The sequence below is a fragment of the Salvelinus namaycush genome, chromosome 4, assembly GCF_016432855.1.
Source record: "Salvelinus namaycush isolate Seneca chromosome 4, SaNama_1.0, whole genome shotgun sequence".
NCBI lineage: Eukaryota > Metazoa > Chordata > Actinopteri > Salmoniformes > Salmonidae > Salvelinus > Salvelinus namaycush.
The window spans coordinates 41,112,026-41,136,917 of record NC_052310.1 but is presented as its reverse complement, the minus strand read 5'-3'; the positions used below and the strand labels follow the sequence as shown (position 1 = coordinate 41,136,917).

At 46.2% G+C, this 24,892-nt stretch overlaps 1 protein-coding gene across 1 annotated transcript; it reads left to right on the top strand.

The window, feature by feature from the left end:
* The first annotated feature begins 524 nt into the window (after window positions 1-524).
* Window positions 525-15,257, top strand: LOC120045620 (RING finger protein 122-like). The gene is made up of 6 exons (XM_038990528.1): window positions 525-1,630; window positions 3,616-3,773; window positions 12,593-12,635; window positions 12,844-12,885; window positions 13,041-13,123; window positions 13,697-15,257. Exons 2-6 carry the CDS (start codon window positions 3,664-3,666, stop codon window positions 13,815-13,817), a joined length of 399 nt encoding a protein of 132 aa, XP_038846456.1. The 5' UTR covers window positions 525-1,630; window positions 3,616-3,663; the 3' UTR covers window positions 13,818-15,257.
* The last annotated feature ends 9,635 nt before the right edge of the window (window positions 15,258-24,892 follow it).

Below are 24,892 nucleotides of genomic sequence, written 5' to 3'. Positions count from 1 at the left end.
TTGATACCTTTCCACTTATTCTGCTCCAGCCATTACCACGTGCCAGTCCTCCCCAATTAAGATGCCACCAATCTCCTGTGACATGAATGTGTCTAGAACATTAATGTTGTATATATTCTGAGAACATGGTAACCACCTTCTGGGTATGTTCTGTTTGACATTAAGGGAATGTTCTAACTCCAATGGCAAAATATGCTAAAATGGTTAATGGGAAAATTGGGCACTCAAACATTAGGGGAACATCAAGGGTAACATTACAAAAATTTTCTTTCTGCCTCTTTCTGTTAGCTGGGTTTCTGCCTGTCTGCCTCTAGGGCTCCTGCTCTGTTGTCACCTAGTAATAGCTTACAGATGGAAAGAGGGGGAGGGAGGGAAAATGAGAGAGGGAAAGTGAGCAAGGCAGAGAGAAAGGAGGGGGAGGGTGAAAGCAGAGCTATGATGCAGACAGCGAATCACATGAGCAGGGATATGTTTACAAACTGAGCTGAGGAGGTGTGCTCACTAGCTCCATTGTGAGGAAGAGGGACTGAGAGCAGAGAGAGAGAAAAAGAGAGAGTGGGACCAGAGAGCGGCTTCCTGGGTTAAAATTATCAGTGTTAGGCTAATTTTCGCTGTCTCCTTTTTCACCCCCTCTTTGTCTGTTTTGGAAGAAGGGGAGCAGATGGTTGGGCCTGACAGAGCAGAGAGCACAACGCAAGTGCAGGCAAAATAGCTGCTTTTACAGGAACACTGGGCACTGCAGGGAACCATTCAAGTTCTTCCTTTGTTTCCCATAATTAGCAGGTTTTCACAGCAAGAGAGGAAATCTATGTCGAGACGAGTATTCAAGGAAGGCGGAGGCAGAGAGAGAGAGAGGGAGAGGAAAACAGGACTTCAGAGGATCAGGGGAGGGAGGGATAAGCCTTGTGACAATGTTTTGAAGGGGAGACAAAGCAAAGCAGCGACTGCACTCAGCTGGATAGATTGAGTTAGCTGCATGGGAGTTCTCTCCAGTTGGAATATTAACAATAACATTGATGTGTCTTTAACCTGCGAGGGTATGATGTTTATCCCCTAATATAAACACGGCTATGCTCTGGAAATCCCTTTGTTTATTTGAAGAGGGGAGCCATTGCAATACGGATATATTTGATTCTGTTGCCTTTAATAACTTCACACTTTTTAGCATAATTTGGGATTTTAAAAAGTAGCTATCAATTCCTGATGAAATTGTTGCTTGATTATTCACATAATGACAAACCATCACAAAGAAGAGTGTGGATTTCAACAATGAGTGAGTTGTTTTTGTAATGTTTTACTGGATAACAGAGCATCATCCACAGGAGAGCTTCTTGGGGAACTGAGAATGTTTATCACAATGGGATTGACTCATAGCCTACAAATAAAAGTCATTTTCATTGGGGACACAGAAGAGGTTGGACTCACATCATTGTCTGGAAGACAGTGACTTTTTTGGGGACAACCTCCTCGATCTGTCGGCACCCCAACATAGACCCAGGACTGGCTGTGACCCCAGACCCAGTGACTCTAGAGGTTGTGAGTAACTTCAGACGTTTTGACCCCCATCCACTGATTCCCTGGGTCCCTCTGGCTTTCTTGAGGCTGATTTCACCCAGTCCAGGGTGTCACGGTGAGTACGTTCTTCCTATGTGTATTGTCGTAATAATGATCTTTGTGTTTGTGGTGTAACAATGTGTTGTCTCGTTACAATTGGTTTGCATTTGAGTGGGTATGACTTGTATGGTCCTGTCTGTTTTGTTGTGTGCCTTTCCCTTCGACGCTAGGTCCTAGACGCTCTCCCAGACAGCATGTGTTCACAGTGGCCTACCTCTTAGACCTCGACTGTCAATGATTTACTAACATCCTACTAAGATTACAGATGCCCCTTTCCTCACCCAAACCCAGCACCCCACCCCCCTCAGAGACAGATCTGGTGGAATGGCCCTTCTGGCCAGACCCTCACACAGGCAGAAGTGACCTTTGACCCAGGAAGTACTCTACTTATTGTGGGACATTGGGTGGCATTAGACATTAAGGTTGCTCACCATTCTCTCCGGTAGTGCTGCTGGTGATGGTCTGAAACGGCTGCATGGACTGAAAGGACCAAATTCCAATTCCCCATCACACACACAAAAAACACATACACACACATCCCCAGGCCGACAAACAAGCGTAACACATTCAAGTCCAACAATATACTGCATATTATACTACAGTGGTATTCAAAATCGGGATTAGGAGCAACACATTTAAGAGTACAGATTATGGTATGGGACAATATACAAATGTTTAAAAATATATATTTCTTTGAGTAAATGTATTTATTGGTTTCTTTTCATTTTTATAAGAGATTAACATGCAATGAATTGAAGGTTATTTCTTAATGTAAAAATCTAAATGTACCGATTTTAAGGTTTTGTCATTAGATTTCTTGTTGTCATTGTGGAGTGCCTCATTGCTGGGGTGGCCTTCAGATATGGGACTCACACACACCTGTCAAACACACATGCACAGGCCTTACTGGGGGAGCTGGTTCAACACACACCCCACTCCCACTGAGAGCTCACTTTTCAGTAGAAGTAACGGAGTACATTTTGAAAAGCTCATGCAACACAATGAAGTTCAACAATGGAAGTAGTGTTACATTGATACAGTACGTAAAACAAGAAGCTGCTGAGTGGCTAACAGTATGCAATATGCATGTCCACCCTGCCTTAGGCACACACATGCAATGAGATGAGCCGAGAGTCCAGTACCGGTCAAACATACGATGCGCAGCCCACTTCACAGTAAATAACGAACGCATTTATGCTAATAGGACATTCCAAATTTAATTTGATTCAGTCTGCTTCATATTCATATGTAAAACATATTCTGTGCACTTAGTAGATGAACACACAGCACAATGTTTTAAAATGCCACGTACTAATTTCTTGAATGTACAACATCCTCCCTACATTGTATTTTTTTATTTTATTATTATTATTTTTTTTTTTACCCCCTTTTTTCTCCCCAATTTCGTGGTGTTAGTAATTACTATCTTGTCTCATCGCTACAATTCCCGTACGGGCTCGGGAGAGACGAAGGTCGAAAGCCTTGCATCCTCCGAAACACAACCCAACCAAGCCGCACTGCTTCTTAACACAGCGCGCATCCAACCCGGAAGCCAGCCGCACCAATGTGTCGGAGGAAACACCGTGCACCTGGCGACCTTGGATAGCGCGCACTGCACCCGGCCCGCCACAGGAGTCGCTGGTGCGCGATGGGACAAGGATATCCCTACCGGCCAAACCCTCCCTAACCCGGACGACGCAACTTGTGCATTGCCCCACGGACCTCCCGGTCGCGGCCGGCTGCGACAGAGCCTGGGCGCGAACCCAGAATCTCTGGTGGCACAGCTGGCACTGCGATGTAGTACCCTAGACCACTGCGCCACCCGGGAGGCCCCTCCCTACATTGTAAATGAAACACTCACGCCACTGAAACGTGCTTCAGAATCCATTATTGAGGATGACGTATATACTGAACCCCTTTTGTTTTTTTTGCCTGTAACGACAGAAGGGTCTGTAGAGTTTGGTCAAGTAGACTCAAGGCTCTCTGTCTTCCTCCTCTCAGGATGTCTGTGTGGTTTAAGATCGCAGAACTCAGACCCTTTACGGTAAGATGACATCGGAAGACATCTACCACCTGCCCCTCAACATGTACGTTATCATCCTGGGCATTGGCCTCTTCATCTTCATGCTCAGCCTGATCTTCTGCTGCTACATGTTCAGGTGAGGCTTAGGGGAGAGTGGGGTAAGTTTAGCCATTATTTTACATTCGGCATCACTCCGTCAAGGGAGCTATAGTATTCTTTCTAACAAAGATATCTACATATATTTCACGATGTTGTGTATCCCTGGAAATAATCTGAATTCATGTAAACATGACAGTTTATATACTTCGGTTTAGATACAAGCATTATGAAACCTCTAACACAAATTCAATTGACTTGGTGGAAATCTGTTTTTTGGACCTAACTTGCTTAGCACTTTTCCCATGAGGTTTCTTCCTTCACAGACTCCTACACTACCAGTCAAAAGTTTTAGAACACCTACTCATTCGAGGGTTTTTCTAATTTTTTTTACTATTGTCTACATTGTATAATAATAGTGAAGACATCAAAACTATGAAATAACACATATGGAATCATGTAGTAACCAAAAAAGTGTATTTGAGATTCTTCAAATAGCCATCATTTGCCTTGACAGCTTTGCACACAGGTAGTGTAAATATTTGGTCAAATATTACATTTTGTGTATGGTTTCCTAGAAAGGTGACTCAACTTACCCCTTTGGCAAAACTTACACCACTCTCCCCTACTGCACAGCAGTGATCACCTAGCGCAGCAGGGTTCCCCAACTGAAAGGTGATTTTATTTGGCCCCCAAGTTTTTTGAGCAAAAACATAATAAAATGTGATTGTATACAAATGTAAGCAAATTTTGAAATTATTTTCTATTCAAATATTATACTGAACAAAAATGCAACATGTAAAGTGTTTGTCCCATGTTTCATGAGCTGAAATAAAAGTTCCCAGAAATGTTCCATATTCTCTAAAATGTGTGCTCCAAGTGGGTTTACACCTCTGTCAGTGAACATTTCTCCTTTGCCAAGATAATCCATCCACCTGACAGGTGTGACATATCAAGAAGCTGATTAAACGGCATGATTGTTCAGGTGCACCTTGTGCTGTGGACAATAGCCACTCTAAAATGTGCAGTTTCGTCACACAACACAATGCCACAAATGTCTCAAATTTTGAGGGTGTGCGCAATTGTCATGCTGACTGCAGGAATGTCCACCAGAGCTGTTGCCAGAGAATTTCATGTTAATTTCTCTACCATAAGCCGCCTCCAACGTCGTATTAGAGAATTTGGCAGTGCGTCCAACCGTCCTCACAACCACAGACCACGCACCATGCCAGCCCAGGACCTCCACATCCAGCTACTTTACCTGCAGGATCATTTATATTTTTGTTCAGTATATATCTGTTTGGGTTTTTTATATTTTTGTTCAGTATATATCTGTTTGGGTTTTTTGTCAATTTGAAGTTTTGTTTGTAATTACTCCGACCCCCTGACCATCCGCTCAAGAAAAAGATCTTACCTCGGCTGAATCTAGTTGATGATCAATGAGTTATGGGCTTGTTAATCACAATAACCCATAGTCAGCTATAGCTTTCTTTATAGATCAGGGCCTGGTTTCCCAAAAGCATCTTAACGCTAAGTTCATCAGAACCTTTGTAGGAGCATCGTTAAATCTCAGAACCATCGTTATTAACTTTGCATTTGAAAACACGTCATCTAAAGCCTGCCTTAGACCACTCGTAGAACAGATTTCCGCTAAACATAGAATCACATGGTTTATCTGTCCTCTGTGACCGCCCATAACGTCAAAACAAAGTTAACTACAAATACACAGCCTGGTCTCATGGACTATACGTAACGTAGTAAATGTAAATCCAGGACATTGAAATTAGATTAATATGTTACGTTTTGTATGGTTACATAAGAAATACTGTAAGATTATTAAAGGCAAAAACAAAAGGAGAGTGGATGGTCGGAGGGGATGGGTGGGCGTGTAACGTGAACGTTTAACAACCCAAAGGTTGCGTGTTCAAATCGCATCACGGACAACTTTAGCATTTGAACAACTACTTACTACGTTTTAGCTACTTTGCAACTATTTAGCATGTTAGCTAACCCTATCCCTAACCCTGACCTTAACCCCTAGCCTAGCTAATGTTAGCCAACCTAGCTAACATTAGCCACCTAGCTAATGTTAGCCTCAACAAATAGGAATTCGTAACATATCATACGTATTGCAAATCCGTAGCATATTGATCGAATTGCAATTCGGAAAATATCATATGAAATGGATGATGGACATCCACAAATTAATACATATCATCCAAAACATAACATGTCATTCTAAATGGAGGGAGGCAGATTTACTTTACTATGTTATGTCTACCCGATGTCACGTTCTGACCTTTATTTCCTTTGTTTTGTCTTTATTTAGTATGGTCAGGGCGTGAGTTGGGGTGGGCAGTCTATGTTTGTATTTCTATGTTTTGCTATTTCTGTGTTTGGCCTGATATGGTTCTCAATCAGAGGCAGCTGTCAATCGTTGTCCCTGATTGGGAACCATATTTAGGTAGCCTGTGTTGGGTTTTGTGGGTGGTTGTATTCAGTCTTTGTGTGTCTGCACCAGATAGAACTGTTTCGGTTGTCACTTTTGTTGTTTTGTATTTTGAGTGTTCACCTTTATTGAAGTAAGATGAACAATTACCACGCTACGCATTGGTCCTCCGATCCTTCTAACTTATCCTCCTCAGACGAGGAAGACGACAGCCGTTACAGAACCACCCACCAAGAAAGGACCAAGCAGCGTGGTAACAGGCAGCAGCAACAGGAGCGGCAGCGATATCTGGAGAGATGGACTTGGGAGGAAATACTGGACGGCAAGGGACCCTGGGCACAGGCTGGTGAGTATCGCCGCCCCAAAGCTGAGCTGGAGGCAGCGAAAGCGGAGAGGCGGCGGTATGAGGAGGCTGCACGAAAGCGCGGCTGGAAGCCAGAGAGGCAGCCCCAAAAATGTATTGGGGGGGAGGCACACGGGGAGTGGTGTTAAGCCAGGTATGAGACCTGAGCCAACTCCCCGTGCTTACCGTGGAGAGCGTCGTACCGGGCAGGCATCGCGTTATGCGGTGGAGTGCATGGTGTCCCCGGTGCGTGTGCATAGCCCGGTGCGGTACATTCCAGCACCTCGTATCGGCCGGGCTAGAGTGGGCATTGAGCCAGGTGCCATGAAGCCGGCTCAGCGCATCTGGTCTCCAGTGCGTCTCCTCGGGCCGGTGTACATGGCACCAGCCCTACGCATGGTGTCCCCGGTTCGCCAGCACAGCCCAGTGCGGGCTATTCCACCTCGCCGCACTGGCCTGGCTACGGGGAGCGTTCAGCCAGGTAGGGTTGGGCAGGCTCGGTGCTCGAGACCTGTAGTGCGTCTCCACGGTCCGGTCTATCCGGTGCCTTCTCCACGCACCAGTCCGCCTGTGGCAGCCCCTCGCACCAGCCCAGTACCACCAGTGCCAACACCACGCATCAGGCTTCCTGTGCGTCTCCAGAGCCCTGTAAGCCCTGTTCCTCCTCCCCGCACTCGCCCAGTGGTGCGTGTCCCCAGTCCGGTACCACCAGTTCCGGCACCACGCACCAGGCCTACTGTGCGCCTCAGCAGGCCAGAGTCTTCCGTCTGTCCAGCGCCGCCTGAGCTGCCCGTCTGTCCAGCACCGCCTGAGCTGCCCGTCTGTCCAGCGCCGCCTGGTCTGCCCAGCGCCGCCTGAGCCGCCCGTCTGCCCAGCGCCGTCTGAGCCGCCCGTCTGCCCAGCGCCGTCTGAGCCGCCCGTCTGCCCAGCGCCGTCTGAGCCGCCCGTCTGCCCAGCGCCGTCTGAGCCGCCCGTCTGCCCAGCGCCGTCTGAGCCGCCCGTCTGTCAGAAGCCGCCAGAGCCGTCCGTCAGTCAGGAGCCGCCAGAGCCGTCCGCCAGTCAGGAGCCGCCAGAGCCGCCCGCCAGTCAGGAGCCGCCAGAGCCACCCGCCAGTCAGAAGCCGCCCGCCAGTCAGGAGCTGCCAGAGCCGCCCGCCAGTCAGGAGCTGCCAGAGCCACCCGCCAGTCAGGAGCTGCCAGAGCCGCCCGCCAGTCAGGAGCTGCCAGAGCCGCCCGCCAGTCCGGAGCTGCCCTTCAGTCATGAGCTGCCCCTCAGTCCGGAGCTGCCCCTCAGTCCTGAGCTGCCCCTCAGTCCTGAGCTGCCCCTCAGTCCTGAGCTGCCCCTCAGTCCTGAGCTGCCCCTCAGTACTGAGCTGCCCCTCAGTCCGGAGCTGTCCCTTCAGTCATGAGCTGCCTTTCAGTCCGGAGCTGCCCCTCAGTCCGGAGCTGCCCTCAGTCCGGAGCTGCCCTTCAGTCCTGAGCTACCCCTCAGTCATGAGCTACCTCTCACACATGAGCTACCTCTCAGTCATGAGCTACCTTTCAGTCATGAGCTACCCCTCAGTCCTGAGCTGCCCCTCAGTCCTGAGCTGCCCCTCAGTCCTGAGCTGCCCCTCAGTCCTGAGCTGCCCCTCAGTCCGGAGGAGTTTCCTCAGTCCAGAGGTGCCCCTCAGTCCAGAGGCGCTCCTCAGTCCAGTGGGGCCCTTTATTAGGGTTCCCAGGCCAAGGTCGGCGGCGAGGGTCGCCGCTCAAAGGACGCTAAGAAAGAGGACAAAGACAATGGTGGAGTGGGGTCCACGTCCAGCGCCAGAGCCGCCACCGCGGACAGATGCCCACCCAGACCCTCCCCTATAGGTTCAGGTTTTGCGGCCGGAGTCCGCACCTTGGGGGGGGGGGGGGGGTCAGGGCGTGAGTTGGGGTGGGCAGTCTATGTTTGTATTTCTATGTTTTGCTATTTCTGTGTTTGGCCTGATATGGTTCTCAATCAGAGGCAGCTGTCAATCGTTGTCCCTGATTGGGAACCATATTTAGGTAGCCTGTTTTGTGTTGGGTTTTGTGGGTGGTTGTTTTCAGTCTTTGTGTGTCTGCACCAGATAGAACTGTTTCGGTTGTCACTTTTGTTGTTTTGTATTTTGAGTGTTCACCTTTATTAAAGTAAGATGAACAATTACCACGCTGCGCATTGGTCCTCCGATCCTTCTAACTTATCCTCCTCAGACGAGGAAGACGACAGCCGTTACACCCGAGTCCAAGTTGAAATACAAAGTTGCCAATGTCTTTGCACTTGATACAAAATGAAAACTGAGATGACTGCATTCATGTTCAGTAAATGTTGTTTTATTTTGCTACTTGTAGGCTACTGTCTAATATTTCATGATGTGTAGCCTAACATGTGCCAAATTGGTGATTTTGTGCATTTTTATTGGGTAAGCATTAGAATTGTTGTGAAATTGTTAGGTTAGATTACTTGTTAGATATTACTGCATGGTCGGAACTAGAAGCACAAGCATTTCGCTACCCTCGCATTAACATCTGCTAACCATGTGTATGTGACAAATAAAACTTGATTTGATTGGAATAATCCGCCTCAATATTTGCAGCCGCATTTGATATTATCTCTCCAAGAGCTGATCCGTCATCAGTATTGTGAAATAATAATAATAAAAAAATATATATATATTTTTTAAATATATATAAAAAAAATGTTTTACTTTACTTATTTACCCCTTTTTCTCCCCAATTTCGTGATATCCAAATGGTAGTTACAGTCTTGTCCCATCACTGCAACTCCCATACGGACTCGGGAGAGGCGAAGGTCGAGAGCCGCGTGTCCTCCGAAACACGACCCTGCCAAGCCGCACTGCTTCTTGACACACTGCTCGCTTAACCCGGAAGCCAGCCACACCAATGTGTCGGAGAAAACACGACCGTGTCAGCGTGCATGCGCCCGGCCCGCCACAAGGAGTCGCTAGAGCGCGTTGGGACAAGGACATCCCGACCGGCCAAAACCTCCCCTAACCCGGACGACGCTGGGCCAATTGTGTCTCTCCTCATGGGTCTCCCGGTCGCGGGCGGCTACGACATAGCCCGGGATCGAAACCGGATCTGTAGTGACGCCTCAAGCAATGCAGAGCCTTAGACCGCTGCGCCACTCGGGAGGCCCTTCCTTTTAATTTAAGATTGATTTGAGAAAGCTGATCTGAGAGCAGCGCTACCTTTCTTTCAATCCCATCAGTATCGAGATATGCTTCAACGACACACTTAGTGACTTTTCTCTCTGCGTGGTGTTTTGGGAAACGCATGTTACATCTTCGGCTGTTGTAGGAAAGATGCCTCGTTAAAACACTTGTAAGCCTAAGTTCCATCGCTATCGGGAAACCGGGCCCAGAACATTTGAGTTATGTTTTTTGTCAAAGTTAGCTCAGCTGGCTAACCTATTAATTCTGCTTTGGAAAATACAACCCTGAGGCAGACAAAATCAGGTAGTACAATATGTTTTAAAGCTGCAAAATGTAACTTTCTGCGCGACTCGACCAAATTCACATAGAAATGTGAGTTATAGATCTGTCATTTTCACTGAAAGCAAGTCGAAGAAGTGTTCTATGTGTGTTATTTCTATGCTTCCCATTCTTAAGTTTTGTTTTTGTGTCTTTTACTTTTGGTTTTGTACACCAGCTTCAAACTGCTGAAAATACAAAAATATTTTTGGTTATGGAAAATATATTTCACAGCAGTTTAGATGGTTCAGTGATTCTCTACACTATACTTGCTTGTTTTGTCACAGAAAGTGAAGTTAGGCAAACTATTAGAGTTTTAGCAACCAGGAAATGTCGGAATGATTTTTGCATAGTGCATCTTTAAACATCAATGTGATCAATGCTAGGTGTTGAACAACCAGCTGCGAGCCTTTTGCTAAGACTGTGTTTACACCTGGAGCAAAATGTGTTTTCTGGCCAAATCTGAGGCGTCTTCTTTTAGACTTTCTTGTTGTCAAGATGTGGAACCAAAAATACATACTCAAATCTGCTCCTGATGAGGTGCTTTGCAGCTGTAGCACAGCCAAGTGTAGACACATTGTGACTTGCATTTGGCATACTGTTCATGGGTTGCATGTTTCGTCACAATACTGTTTTGAACGTTCGCTTTGGACTGATGCCCGACTGAGCGTTCTACTCAATTCATCGTCAATGAGCATTATAGTGGGATGGAAATACAATGCATTCAAAATGAGGCAAATAATTAGCAGGAAAACCATTTGTCATGATTTTGATGTCGCCAGATTGACTTTAGACTTTAGATTGAGGGGAGGCCACCGGATTTTAGCTAGCTAACGTTAGCATTGCTAGCTATTTTTGACGAACTTTGTTAGCTAATGACAACATTGCCATCTGTCTAAAGTAAATTTGATGGCATGATAATGCTGGCAAAGTTGTTTCCTTCTAAATATTTGAATACTTTAGCAATGTCATCGTATTTCCAGGATCTATAGTGGAATTTAGACGAAACAGTAGTTAGCCTCCGTCCAGAATGACTGTGCTTCTTCTTCTCTAAAGTTTTATGGCAGATTACACCGATTGGTGTATTGCCACCACCTACTGTACGGAGTATTGAAACAAAACAAAAGGAATACTGTATATTCCATTGCAGGGGGGGGTCCCGAGATAATAGAAAAATAAATCAAACAACCATCAAACTCTTTCAGTCACATTCAAATCAATCCCTACACAGGCTCAGGTGTCTGTGACGATGGTCATTCATCGACAGGATTCCTTGTCTCTGCAGAAAAGTCCCCGAGGCCCCAAAAAAACGCTCAGCCGCACTCACGATGATGCCTATTTACTCCGATTTCCTCTCCGTTTGCGCTGTGCAATTGATAATCAAAGTAATAAACGCTACAAAGTCCACCTTCTTAACGTGCAACATGTCAGGATCCCTCTGTTGACAAGGAACATCATCTTGTGTCTCTACTACTACCATTACTTCATGAACTTCACTCCTTTCTTCCACACTTCTCAATGCCTCCGGATAGGAGACATTCTGGACAGCCCTTATTCTTGCCAACTCCATCTCCTTCACCCTAACAGGACACTTCAGCAATTCGGGTGAATGTTCACCACCACAATTGCAGCATTTAGGCTCAGCTGACATTTAATACTCCTCCGGTCTACATACACTTGACACATTTATCCCACTGCATGGGTTTGGGCACGGAGGCTCTCACAGGGAATCTCATGTAACCTAAATACAAGTGGGAAGGGAGCGACTCTTCATCAAAAAACAATAGAGTGGATGGAGTGGGCTTCCGCTCTCCATCTACCGTACAGGTCAGTCTTTGTGCACCAACCACTTGATCCTATTCTTCACATATATCCTTTGCATTTACTTCTAGAGCCACCCCAGAGATAACACCCTTGATAGGTGCCCTGCTTCAAAGATCCAGACACACAACACATTCCAATCCGACATCTTGAGGCGCGAAGCACGCTCCTTCTGTTCCGTAGAAAACACAAAAAAAAAGCCCACTTCTCGTTATTCTCATCGACGCCACCAACGCATCCACAATTTTAATAGAGACTACAAACGGCTCTCCCAGGTAACAAAATTGATCCAAAACCCTTATTCCAACCAAAACATACTCAGACCTAGGTTTGGATTTACTAGTTTTCACCACCACTTCTCGTTTCCTTTTACATTCGCCACTGTAATCCAATTCTACTCATTCTCATCTCCACTCAACAAGCCATCTAATTCAAACAGAACATCTGCTTCCATGACTGTGCTGATCACCACTTCAGGGTACCACTATGGCGCCGCCGGTAGAGGGCGGCTTGAACGTTCATAACAATGGCATGACGTGACCGTGTGACGGAGGTGCAACCTATGAATAGCGGCCTCCATGACAACACATCAGGCATGATGGGACATATGATCGAAAGATGAAAAGTAATGGGACAAGCATTCATAACAGATCAATGTAATTATGAAGTGTCAATTATAAACAGATTATGTGTATCAGTCAACGTCAAAAATCCTTTTTGAATATGCCTTTTTATATAATTCTGTTTCAGGTTAAGGCGACAAGGCACAAGGGAGCAATATGGATATAATGAGGTAATTTCATCTTGTATTAATACAAAATCTCTCAAACGTGGTAAATTTCACAATGAGAATGACTTTGATTTGTTTCTTGATATCTTTGTATTGCCAGTTGTTGTTTCTAAAATCGATCTCTATTATATTAACTTAAAAATGTGTTATTTTGCTGTGCTTTTATTGTAGAAAAGATTTCCCTCTGTCATAAATTCATCTTTGTCTCTAGGTTGTTTTGAAAGGAGCAGGAAAGAAACTGAGTCTTCTTGGAGTAAGTTGATTTTGTTGTTCCAGCTATGCACTTTGCAAATTGTTTTTTTGCAAGGGAATAGAATTTAGGCCTCAGCATCAGAGGGTTAGGGTGGGGAGTGAGAGATTTTTTCCTTCCAAGGATAGTGTTAACGTGATTTCTTTCCCATCCTACAGCAGACCTGTGCCGTGTGCTTAGAAGAGTTCAAAAGCAGAGACGAGCTTGGAGTGTGTCCCTGCTCACATGCCTTTCACAAGAAGTAAGGCCCCTCCCACAGTCCTGGCTTTGATGGCGTGAAGTGAACAGCTGAAGGCATACACAGGGAAGAAGAGATCAAAAGCTAATTTAATTAAAAAAGAGACAAAAGCCTTGACAAAGCCCTCCAGGTCTAGTGTGAAACTGACAGGCATTTACTGTCTGTGTGACTTTCAGTCATTTGACTATATGCACCTGTTTACCCCTAAGGAAAGACCCTGATGACATTGTTTGCAGACTGTTTGCTGGAGATGATAGACTGCCATCTGTTTCTCCCTGGACCAGGGTAGAATAGTATAACGACCTCTCCCACAGGATATGTTTGGCATGTTAGTAGTCAATGGGCGTATATAGTAATATACAGGGTAGTGTGTACTGTTGAACCTTCCCTGAATTGCATCTTTCTCTCTCATGCGTCAAGGCTCTCTTTGTATGCCTGTCTGCCTCTCTCTCTCTCGCTCTGTCTGTCTCTTTCCCACTTTCTCACTCGCTCTCCCGCTCATTATCTCTCCTTTTCTTCTCCACATCTCCATGTCTTTCTGTAATATAATATGTTCCCCTCTCTACCCCTACGCAGGTGTCTGTTAAAATGGCTGGAGATCCGCAGTGTCTGCCCCATGTGTAACAAACCCATCTGCCGTTTGCAGCCAGACACCCCACAGGGCGCAGAGAGGCCCCAGAGCCCAATGGAGGTGTGAGATGAGCGAGGGACCACACTGCAGCACCACAACACCCCTAATTACAGTTCCAACCTGCCTCATCCCACTCCACTCTGCCGGACCCCTAAAAATCACACCCTGGTCCAGTTGAAGTGAATCAGGCATTCCATCCTGACGTCTTCCATATATCCCCATCCTAGAGTTCTGACAGACTCTACTCTGGTTTTGAAGGTGTTAGACCCCTGAAGGTGTGTGTGAGATGAGACTTTGAAGTGGAACTCATAGAACAATATTGGAGAACAAACTGAATGTTTTTTTATCTAAAAGGCAGGGGATGGATGAAGAGACCCTGTCCCATGACCACCGGCCAACCCCTACAGGAGAAACAGTGGGTACTGAAAAAGAGTTGGGATGCTGTGCATTGGGCCCTACTTTCCCAAATCATAGTCAATAACCCGCCATCCCATGTTGCCAAGTGAAGATAGGGTGTCCTGATTGGTCGATGAGTAACATGGGGCCTGGATGGAGGTAACACGCACATACCATGCCCACAGCTGCCATCATGGGCCTATGAGGTATTCAGCTATGACATAGGGTGCAGTGACCCTGTCACTAAATAACACTTCAGGGTCATTCTTGACTTGCATTGCCATTTGGGCATGGTATTTTGGAAGAAATTAACTTCATTTTTGTTTGTTTTTATTTAAATGTACAGTATATGGGTACATCTTACTATTCTAAATAAACTTTTATGGCAGCTTAATGACTTTAAATATCAATTATGGTAATGACACATTTTAGGTAATTGAGTATTTTCTTAAATGGAGAGCACAGATGCTCAAATGTCCTTAACCCTAAAGGGATATGATTAATCTTTTAATCACAATGTAATTTCCCTTACATTTTTACATTTAAATTGAGTAATACCAATGACAATTTTTATTTAGACACCAAGTCATCAATGGAATCCTCAAAATTATGACATGCTAAAAGGGTGTGATTAGCTAAGAACTTTCTTTAATATAGACCCCTCCCCCAATAACAGTTTGCAACTGGAGGGAATGCTCAAGGTCCTTGTATATTTTTTGTGTAATGAGTAATTTTAGAAACGCCTAACTAAAATCTGGCGTAATTGCATCAGATGCCCGATTAGCTTCTGGGGGAGATGTATGAGAAAAGATAGGCCTACTAACGAGACAAGAGAAGTCACTTTAAACAATGCATTAAATATACAGTTTTGCAGTAGAAATTGATTTATCTATATTTTATCAATGATAAACAGTACAATATAAACAAAAACATGTATGATGTGTAAGTATTTGTTATTTGAAAGTGTTTTTCATTGTTGCAAAGCCGAGGGACGCAAATGCCACTGCAATTCAAGAATGACCCGTCAATGAAATATATAATTTTAATATTATTTCTAAGGAATTGTTTTGTATTATAACTGGCTTTCAATAAAGTGTATTGTTTCAGTGATATGTGATATGATGTTATTCATTCTGAAACATTAACCATGCAAATGTTATTCAGTTGGGGCATAGTTATAACCATTTCAAGTATCTGCATTTATATAAACATTATTATTAAAAAATATATATTTTTTTACCTTTATTTAACTAGGCAAATCAGTTAAGAACAAATCCTTATTTACAAAGACGGCCAAACACGGGGGACGCTGGGCCAATTGAGCGCCGCCATATGGGACTCCCAATCACGGCTGGATGTGATATAGCCTGGATCCGAACCAGTGACTGTGGTGACGTCTCTTGCACTGAGATACAGTGCCTTAGACTGCTGCGCCACTCGGGAGCCCATTTGCATGCGCCATTTCGGAAAAAAATTGTTAGCAATGGATGTGCCACCAGTCAAGAAGATTTAAAAAAAAAAAAAAAATGAGGATGAGTTTTTTTTCAAATGAGTGCAAAGGATTGTAAGTAAGGTTCTTGGCAACTGCCCACACACCACCCCGAGAGAGAGAGAGAGAGAGAGAGAGAGAGAGAGAGAGAGAGAGAGAGAGAGAGAGAGAGAGAGAGAGAGAGAGAGAGAGAGAGAGAGAGAGAGAGAGAGAGAGAGAGAGAGAGAGAGAGAGAGAGAGAGAGAGAGAGAGAGAGAGAGAGAGAGAGAGAGAGAGAGAGAGAGAGAGAGAGAGAGAGAGAGAGAGAGAGAGAGAGATTGTTGTGAACCGCAAAAATAGCCAATGCAGTCGCATGGCTACACTTATGAACTCCACTGGGGCAATCGCATGTGGTAGAGAGAATCCCCTGGTCACATAGAGACCTGCCAAGAGGGAGGATGTTAAGTGCCACATGCCTTTCAATTCATGACTTTGAACACCTTGAAATGCATTGGTTGTAAGAAATGTAGTATATAACATTTGATGGATGACATTACAGCTGTAGAATATTTAATCAACTGAAATTGTGCTATTTCAGTTGATTAAATATTGTGCCATTTTTCCATAAACTTTTAAATACTGTGCCTTTGAAGATTTGTCTCTGGTCATGAAACTACACCAGCTGGATGTCTAAACAATGTCAATTCTGATTGTCAATAGATTTTATTTTTTATTTTTCAATAGAGTCATTCTCTTCAATGACAACATTCTATAACTGAGTTATCACTCATCGAAGTCTGGTATCTTGGGTAATCTGGTTAATGATTATATCATTGATTAAGTGGCTCTTTTCTTGTAGAATGTTGATAGCTGTATAGAACATTGCATTGCTACGATGCTCAAACTTAACTTAATAGCTACACTCACCGACAGAGGATAAACTGTATCCCTCATGCTGGCCCTGACCAAACCGATAAGTTGCCCCTCACTATGGCTGCACTGTCACGTTCCTGACCTTATTTTCCTTTGTTTAAACTTTGTTTAGTTGGTCAGGACGTGAGCTGAACATATTAAGGTAGGCTGTTCTCACTGTTTGTTGGTGGGTGATTGTCTTCCATGTCAGTTTATGTACCACACGGGACTGTTTCGTTTTGTCTAGTCTGTTCCTGTTCGTGCGTTCTTCGTTTTATTGTAAGTTCTCATGTTCAGGTCTGTCTACGTTGTTTTGTGGTTATTCAAGTTTGCTCCGTGTTCGTCTTGTTTAATAAATCAACATGTATTCATCACCCGCTGCATTTTGGTCCGATCCTTGCTCCTCCTCAGACGAGGAGGAGAACATTTGTTACAGAATCACCCACCAACCAAGGACCAAGCGGCGTGGGAGAAAGCAGCAGCAGCGATCGCAGGATTCCTGGACATGGGAGGAAATATTGGACGGTAAAGGTCCATGGGCACAACCTGGAGAATATCGCCGCCCTCGTGAAGAGCTGGAGGCAGCTAAAGCCGAGAGGCGGCGGTATGAGGAGGCAGCAGGGAAGCAGGAGAAGGATTTGGGCTATACAACCTGGGAGGAGATCGACAGGTGGGCGATCGACCCACGGAAAGTGCCGGAGCCCGCCTGGGATTCTCGAATGGAGGCAGCACGACGACGCGGTAGGAAGCCTGTTAGTCAAGCCCAAAAATTTCTTGGGGGGAGGCTACAAGGGAGTGTGGCGAAGTCAGGTAGGAGACCTGCACCAACTTCCCGATCTTACCGTGGAGAGCGAGAGTACGGGCAGACACCGTGTTATGCGGTAGAGCGCACGGTGTCTCCTGTACGTGTGCATAGCCCGGTGCGGGTTATTCCACCTCCCCGCACTGGCAGGGCTAGATTGAGTATTGAGCCAGGTGCCATGAAGCCGGCTCAACGCGTCTGGTCTCCAGTGCGTCTCCTCGGGCCGGCATACATGGCACCAGCCTTACGCATGGTGTCCCCGGTTCGCCTACACAGCCCAGTGCGGGTTATTCCACCTCCCCGCACTGGTCGGGCTACGGGGAGCATACAACCAGGTAAGGTTGGGCAGGCTCAGTGCTCAAGGGAGCCAGTACGCCTGCATGGTCCGGTATATCCGGCGCCACCTCCCCGCCCCAGCCCAGTACCACCAGTGCTTACACCACGCACCAGGCTTCCTGTGCGTCTCCAGAGCCCTGTTCCTCCTCCACACACTAGCCCTGTGGTGCGTGTCTCCAGCCCAGTACCTCCAGTTCTGGTGCCACGCACCAAGCCTCCTGTGCGTCTCCAGAGCCCTGTTCCTCCTCCACGCACTAGCCCTGTGGTGCGTGTCTCCAGCCCAGTACCTCCAGTTCCGGTACCACGCACCAAGCCTCCTGTGTGTCTCCAGAGCCCTGTTCCTCCTCCACGCACTAGCCCTGTGGTGCGTGTCTCCAGCCCAGTACCTCCAGTTCCGGTACCACGCACCAAGCCTCCTGTGCGCCTCCAGAGTCCTGTGCGTCCTGTTGCTGCTCCCCGCACTAGCCTGAAGGTACGTGTCCTTAGCCCGGTACCTCCAGTTCCGGCACCACGCACCAGGCCTACAGTGCGCCTCAGCCGGCCAGAGTCTGCCGTCTGCCCAGCGGCGCCTGAACTGCCCGTCTGCCCAACGCCGTCTGAGCTGTCCGTCTGCCAAGCGCCGCCTGAACTGCCCATCTGTCCTGAGCCTTCAAAGCCGCCCGTCTGTACTGAGCCTTCAAAGCCGCCCGTCTGTACTGAGCCTTCAAAGCCGCCCGTCTGTACTGAGCCTTCAAAGCCGCCCGTCTGTCCTGAGCCTTCAAAGCCGCCCGTCTGTCCTGAGCCTTCAGAGCCGTCTGCCAGACAGGAGCCGCTAGAGCCGTCCGCCAGACAGGAGCCGCTAGAGCCTTCCGCCAGACAGGAGCAGCCAGAGCCTTCCGCCAGACAGGAGCAGCCAGAGCCTTCCGCCAGACAGGAGCAGCCAGAGCCTTCCGCCAGACAGGAGCAGCCAGAGCCTTCCGCCAGACAGGAGCAGCCAGAGCCTTCCGCCAGACAGGAGCAGCCAGAGCCTTCCGCCAGACAGGAGCAGCCAGAGCCGCCAGCCAGCCATGAGCAGCCAGAGCCGCCAGCCAGCCATGAGCAGCCAGAGCCGCCAGCCAGCCATGAGCAGCCAGAGCCGCCAGCCAGCCATGAGCAGCCAGAGCCGCCAGCCAGCCATGAGCAGCCAGAGCCGCCAGCCAGCCATGAGCAGCCAGAGCCGCCAGCCAGCCATGAGCAGCCAGAGCCGTCAGCCAGCCATGAGCAGCCAGAGCCGTCAGCCAGCCATGAGCAGCCCCTCAGTCCGGAGCTGCCCCTCAGTCCGGAGCTGCCCCTCAGTCCGGTGTTGCCCCTCAGTCCGGTGCTGCCCCTTAATCCAGTGGGGTTAATTTGGAGGGTGGCCATTTGGAGGAGGCTACGGAAGCGGCGATTGACTATGGTGGGGTGGGGACCACGTCCGGAGCCGGAGCCGCCACCGTGGACAGATGCCCACCCAGACCCTCCCCTTGAGGTTCAGTTTTGCGGCCGGAGTCCGCATCTTGGGGGGGGGGGGGGGGGGGGGGGGGGGGGTACTGTCATGTTCCTGACCTTACTTTCCTTTGTTTAAACTTTGTTTAGTTGGTCAGGACGTGAGCTGGGTGGGTAGTCTATGTTATGTGTTTCTATGTTGGGTTAAATGTGTTGCCTGATATGGTTCTCAATTAGGGGCAGGGAACCATATTAAGGTAGGCTGTTCTCACTGTTTGTTGGTGGGTGATTGTCTTCCGTGTTTGTGTTTGTTACCACACGGGACTGTATCGTTTGTGCTAGTCTGTACCTGTTTGTGCGTTCTTCGTGTTTATGTAAGTTCTTATGTTCAGGTCGGTCTACGTCGTTTGTTATTTTGTAATCTATTCAAGTGTTCTTCGTGTTTCGTCTTGCTTCAATAAATCTTCATGCATTCCACCTACGCTGCATTTTGGTCCGATCCTTCTCGCCTCTCCTCATCCGAGGAGGTGGAAGAAATAGACGAACGTTACATGCACTTCTTCACATGGCCAGACTTCTAGTGGTCTTCTTCCCTTTTAAAGCTTTTATGCTCATCCTTGAAAAATGCCATAAGGTGTGAAATAGACACACGTCGACATACTGTACAAACCGTAGGCTAAGTAAAACTAAAGATTTTTTGATCTGCTGCTCTGCTAACTAGATAACTAAAGTGTAGTCAATGGCTAGCTAAAATAGAGAATGGGGACAGAAGACCTTTGTGGTTTGGACACGGGTCTCTGATCGTGCTGGTGAACAGTAGTTGACAGTGTCGTCTAGAGATGTAATTAGCATTTAACATTTTTGCAAGTAAATTGAGGCTAATTTAATGATAGAACTCACCTTGTCCGAGAGAGTCTTACAATGCTATCAAAACGTCACGCCAGCCTACACGAAACACAGACCTTATATCAAGTTCTAAAATCCCAAATGCCCCCCCAAAAAACATTACTAGGTTTTACTGATAGATTTAATGGGTATTATTAATGGGTCCACTGTGCCTGCCTATAAATGTCTTCGGCGTAGGCAACCTGCATTGCAGAACCCCACCCCCAAACAACTTCCCGCAGCTATGTAATTGTGTAAAGTGGAGATTGATTAATTTAATTTGGACCTTTCATGCCTACCTTTAAATTTTTTTTTAACAGTTTTTAACTGTGTATGTTACTGGTTATTATTACAGTATAATAACTGTATTATAAATTGGAAATATTACGTTAAGTTACAAACCACCCAGCTAGCACATTTGGCTCCTTGGAAGCTGTGGAAACGTGCGTTTTTGGTTTTCCATTGATTCTGGGAACGAAGCCATACATTTCCTGACCGGTAAAACTGAACGTTTTTTAAATATTCTGAGAACAGAAGTAAAAATTGTGCCTGTTCTGGGAATGTTCATTTTTAGGTTGCAGGGAGGTTATGAGAAGCTTTTTGAATAACTTCCTTAAAACTTTCACTGAATGTTTCAATAAGACTTTTAATAACACTGCTAGCTTAGTTTAACTGTTTTGAACTCCAAGCACAGATAAGACACAGGAAAATGTATTTGCTTAGGTGTTCATCATTCAAACACATTTATTTTTTACTGCGTCAGTGAGATTCAAACATATGATATTTTGTTCTCTATCCATGGAATTAGTCCACTGCGCCACCAGGATGAAGCTAGCATGTTTTTATTTATTTAAACAAAGCTACACATTTTAGTCTATTCAAACAGACCCCATTTCAAAGGAAAGAAGCACTCATTAAGATCAGGTGTGGCCAATTAGTGGGTGTGGCCAACACCTGAACACACTTAACAAGATAGAGGATAGAGTTTGGTTGACGCTGAGAACAGAATGTACAGTGAATTTGGAAAGTATTCAGACCCCTTGACTTTTTCCACATTTTATTACGTTACAGCCTTATTCTAAAATGTATTACATAAATAAAAATCCTCATAAAAAAATCCTCACACAATACCCCCAGTAACGAAAACGTTACTTTAAATGTTACTTTAAATGAGAACATTACTTTAAATAGAACCATGAGGAAACATGTAAGAAATGTTATGCTGAATCATTGACATTTCCACAGAATAATGTTTTCTTAATGTTCTCTGAACAATTTGAGAACATGACTTTAAATAGAACCGTGAGGAAGCCTGAAGGAAACGTTATGATGAAGTACTGAAATTCCCACAGAAGAAAGTTGTTTCTTAATGTTCTCTGAACTATTTGAGAACATTCCCAAACATTCCCATCAAGGCCAGAAAATGTGAGAAATTTAATCTGCAGTGGTTATGAAAATAAAATCAGTAGGAAATATATTCCTATGTCTCATAATTTTAGATTCCAAAAATAAAATACAAACTATGTTCGAATACTCATGTGGCAGCGTCTACAGATAATCACAGACTACAAAAGGAAAACCAGCCACACCGACGTCTTGCTTCCGGACAAGCTAAACACCTTCTTCGCTCGCTTTGAGGATAACAGTGCCACTGACGCGGCCCGCTACCAAGGACTGTGGGCTCTCCTCCGTGGCCAATGTGAGTAAGACAGTGTGTTAACCCTCGCTAGGCTGCCGGCCCAGACGGCATCCCTAGCCACGTCCTCAGAGCATGCGCAGACCAGCTGGCTTGTGTTACCGGACATATTCAATCTCTCCCTGTCCAAGTCTGCTGTCCCCACATGCTTCAAGATGGCCACCATTGTTCCTGTACCCAAGAAAGCAAAGGTAACTGAACTAAATGACTATCGCCCCGTAGAACTCACTTCTGTCATCATGAAGCGCTTTGAGAGACTAGTCAAGGATGATATCACCTATACCTTACCTGTCACCCTAGACCCTCTTCAATTTGCGTACCGCCCCAATAGATCCACAGACGATGCAATCCTCATCACACTGCATACTGCCCTATCCAATCTGGACAAGAGGAATACCTACATAAGAATGCTGTTCATTGACTATAGCTCAGCATTCAACACCATAGTACCCTCCAAGCTCATCATTTAGCTCGAGGCCCTGGGTGTGAACCCCAGCCTGTGCAACTGGGTCCTGGACCGCCCCAAGGTGATGAAGGTTGGAAACAACACCTTCACTTCGCTAATCCTCAACACTGGGGCCTCACAAGGGTGCGTGCTCAGCCCCCTCCTGCACTCCCTGTTCACCCAGGACTGTGTGGCCAAGCACACCTCCAACTCAATCATCAAGTTTGCAGACGACACAACAGTAGTAGGCTTGATTACCAACAACGACGAGACAGCCTACAGGGATGAGGTGAGGGCTCTGGGAGTGTGGTGCCAGGGAAATAACCTCTCACTCAACGTCAACAAAACAAAACAAAGGAGATGATTGTGGACTTCAGGAAACAGCAGAGAGAGCACCCCCCCTATCCACATCGATAGGACCGCAGTGGAGAAGGTGGAAAGCTTCAAGTATATCGGCTTACACATCACTGACAAACTGAAATGGTCAGTGATGGCACCTAAAACCTTCACAAACTTTTACAGATGCACAATTGAGAGCATCATGTCGGGCTGTATCACCGCTTGCTACAGCAACTGCACCACCCACAACCGCGGGGCTCTCCAGAGGGTGGTGCAGTCTGCCCAATGCATCACTGGGGGTCAACTACCTGCCCTCCAGGACACCTAAAACACACAGGAAGGCCAAAAGGATAATCAAGGATAACCACCCTAGCCACTGCCTGTTCACCCCGCTATCATCCAGAAGACGAGGTCAGTACAGGTGCATCAAAGCTGGGACCGAGAGACTGAAAAACAGCTTCTATCTCAAGGCCATCAGACTGTTAAATAGCCATCACTAGCACATGGAGTCTGCTGCCTATATATACATAGACTTGAAATCACTGGCCACTTTAATAAATGGAACACTAGTCACTTTAATAATGTTTAAATATCTTGCATTACTCATCTCATATGTACTGTATATACTGTATTCTATACTATTCTACTATATCATAGTCTATGTCGCTCTGACATTGCTCGTCCATATATGTTGTCGTGTCTCTGACTGATTAAATTATATGACAGGCTATTTTATCAAATCGATTACCTAACGTTTGATTGATTACGTGATTGAATAAACCATGCAACAATTAACCCGTTAATAACCTGGGGCACCACGGAAAAGTGTTTATAGAGCTGCTGTCTTCTGAATAAACTCTTAAAGATCTGAATACTTTTTATATCAATAGCAGTCAATTATTAATCATCACCTTCTATCAGTCTCATTCTGATTGTCGTAAGTACGTGGTTATCTTCACGAACCCTGGCTAACAAGTTGAATCAGCAATACAAAAATTGGCTTAATTATTAATTTATTAAATACCTAAATAATCACACATAAGTACATATACACAGGATGGATCATACATCGATTACTAATCATGTCATAAAATAAAAAGTCCCTAGCGGACAAAACCGATATGACGGCTGGTTACACAAAGAAATTGGGATGGGTTTGAATGAAAGAGCGGGAAGACTGAGGGACAAAAGGGATTGGGTCTCTATCGGACCTTGAGAAGCTATGCTACCGTCAATACAGAATCTTATGCATTCTAATAACCGCCCATTCGCAAAAGGAAAATGCAAGATATATATTTACATTGAGCTGCGCTTCGATTGATGGGTCGAAGATGGAAGACTGGTTTGCCCAGCAGGGATCGCCATTGTCCTTTGAATAATCTTTCTCGTCGTAGTGTTGTAGAGCGGATATATTGAGGTACCCTGTCGTTCTCATTAGGAGATTGTCTGTCCTTTCCTAGGCCACGTACGTTTACAGCTGCAGCTGATAACTCGACTTCTAGGATGTATCACTTCTTCTTTAGTGAATAAGAGTTCAAAGTTCATACCATTTTGCCATAATCAGTTCGCGCTGTGTTCTGGCTGGTCTAGTAGAAATTCATCCTTCCAGCGTGGTGATCGTCACCTCCACGTGATCTGGTCTCATGTAAATTTCGTTATGTAGAGTGGATATTCCACCATTCGCAACCACAGCTCACGCTGGGGTTTGCTTAGTCTGACGCGAATTGGGTCACGGGGGTTTTATACTGGCGAAGAGAAGGGCATGTTTCATCCCTCTCCAACCAATGTCTGTTCACTTTGGCGTTGTCACGATCGTCATCAAGGAAATGACAGGACCAAGGTGCAGCGTAGTAAGCGTACATTCTTTTATTTTAAATGTCACCAACAAAAACAATAAACAACAAAACGAACATGAAGCTCTGTAAGGCTATACATGTCACTAACAAAGACAACAACCCACAAATGAGAAAAGGAAAAAAGGCTGCCTAAGTCTGATTCCCAATCAGAGACAACGATAGACAGCTGTCCCTGATTGAGAATCGTACCCGGCCAAAAACAAAGAACCAGAAAGCATAGACTTTCCCACCCGAGTCACACCCTGACCAAACAAACATAGAGAATAAAAGGATCTCTACGGTCAGGGCATGGCAGTACCCCCCCCCCCCCCCCCCAAAAGGCCGCAAACCTGACACTATAGAGGAGGGTCCGGGTGGGCATCTATCTTGGTAGCGGCTCCGGTGCGGGACGCAGACCCCGCTCCACCTCTGGCTCCCCCCACTTTGGTGGCGCCTCTGGTGCGGGGACCCTTGTCGCCGACCCCGGACTGGGGACCCTCTCCACAGGCCCCGGACTGGGGGCCCTCGTTGTAGGCCCCGGACTGGGGACCCTCGCTGCAGGCCCCGGACTGGGGACCCTCGCT

Bases quoted from the DNA above. Each gene is read 5' to 3' on its own strand.
- LOC120045620 (XM_038990528.1), top strand. From the start codon at position 3,664: ATGACATCGGAAGACATCTACCACCTGCCCCTCAACATGTACGTTATC. The intron at 3,774-12,592 runs GTGAGGCTTAGG...ATTCTGTTTCAG, and splicing joins TTCTGCTGCTACATGTTCAG to GTTAAGGCGACAAGGCACAA. The intron at 12,636-12,843 runs GTAATTTCATCT...CTTTGTCTCTAG, and splicing joins AGCAATATGGATATAATGAG to GTTGTTTTGAAAGGAGCAGG.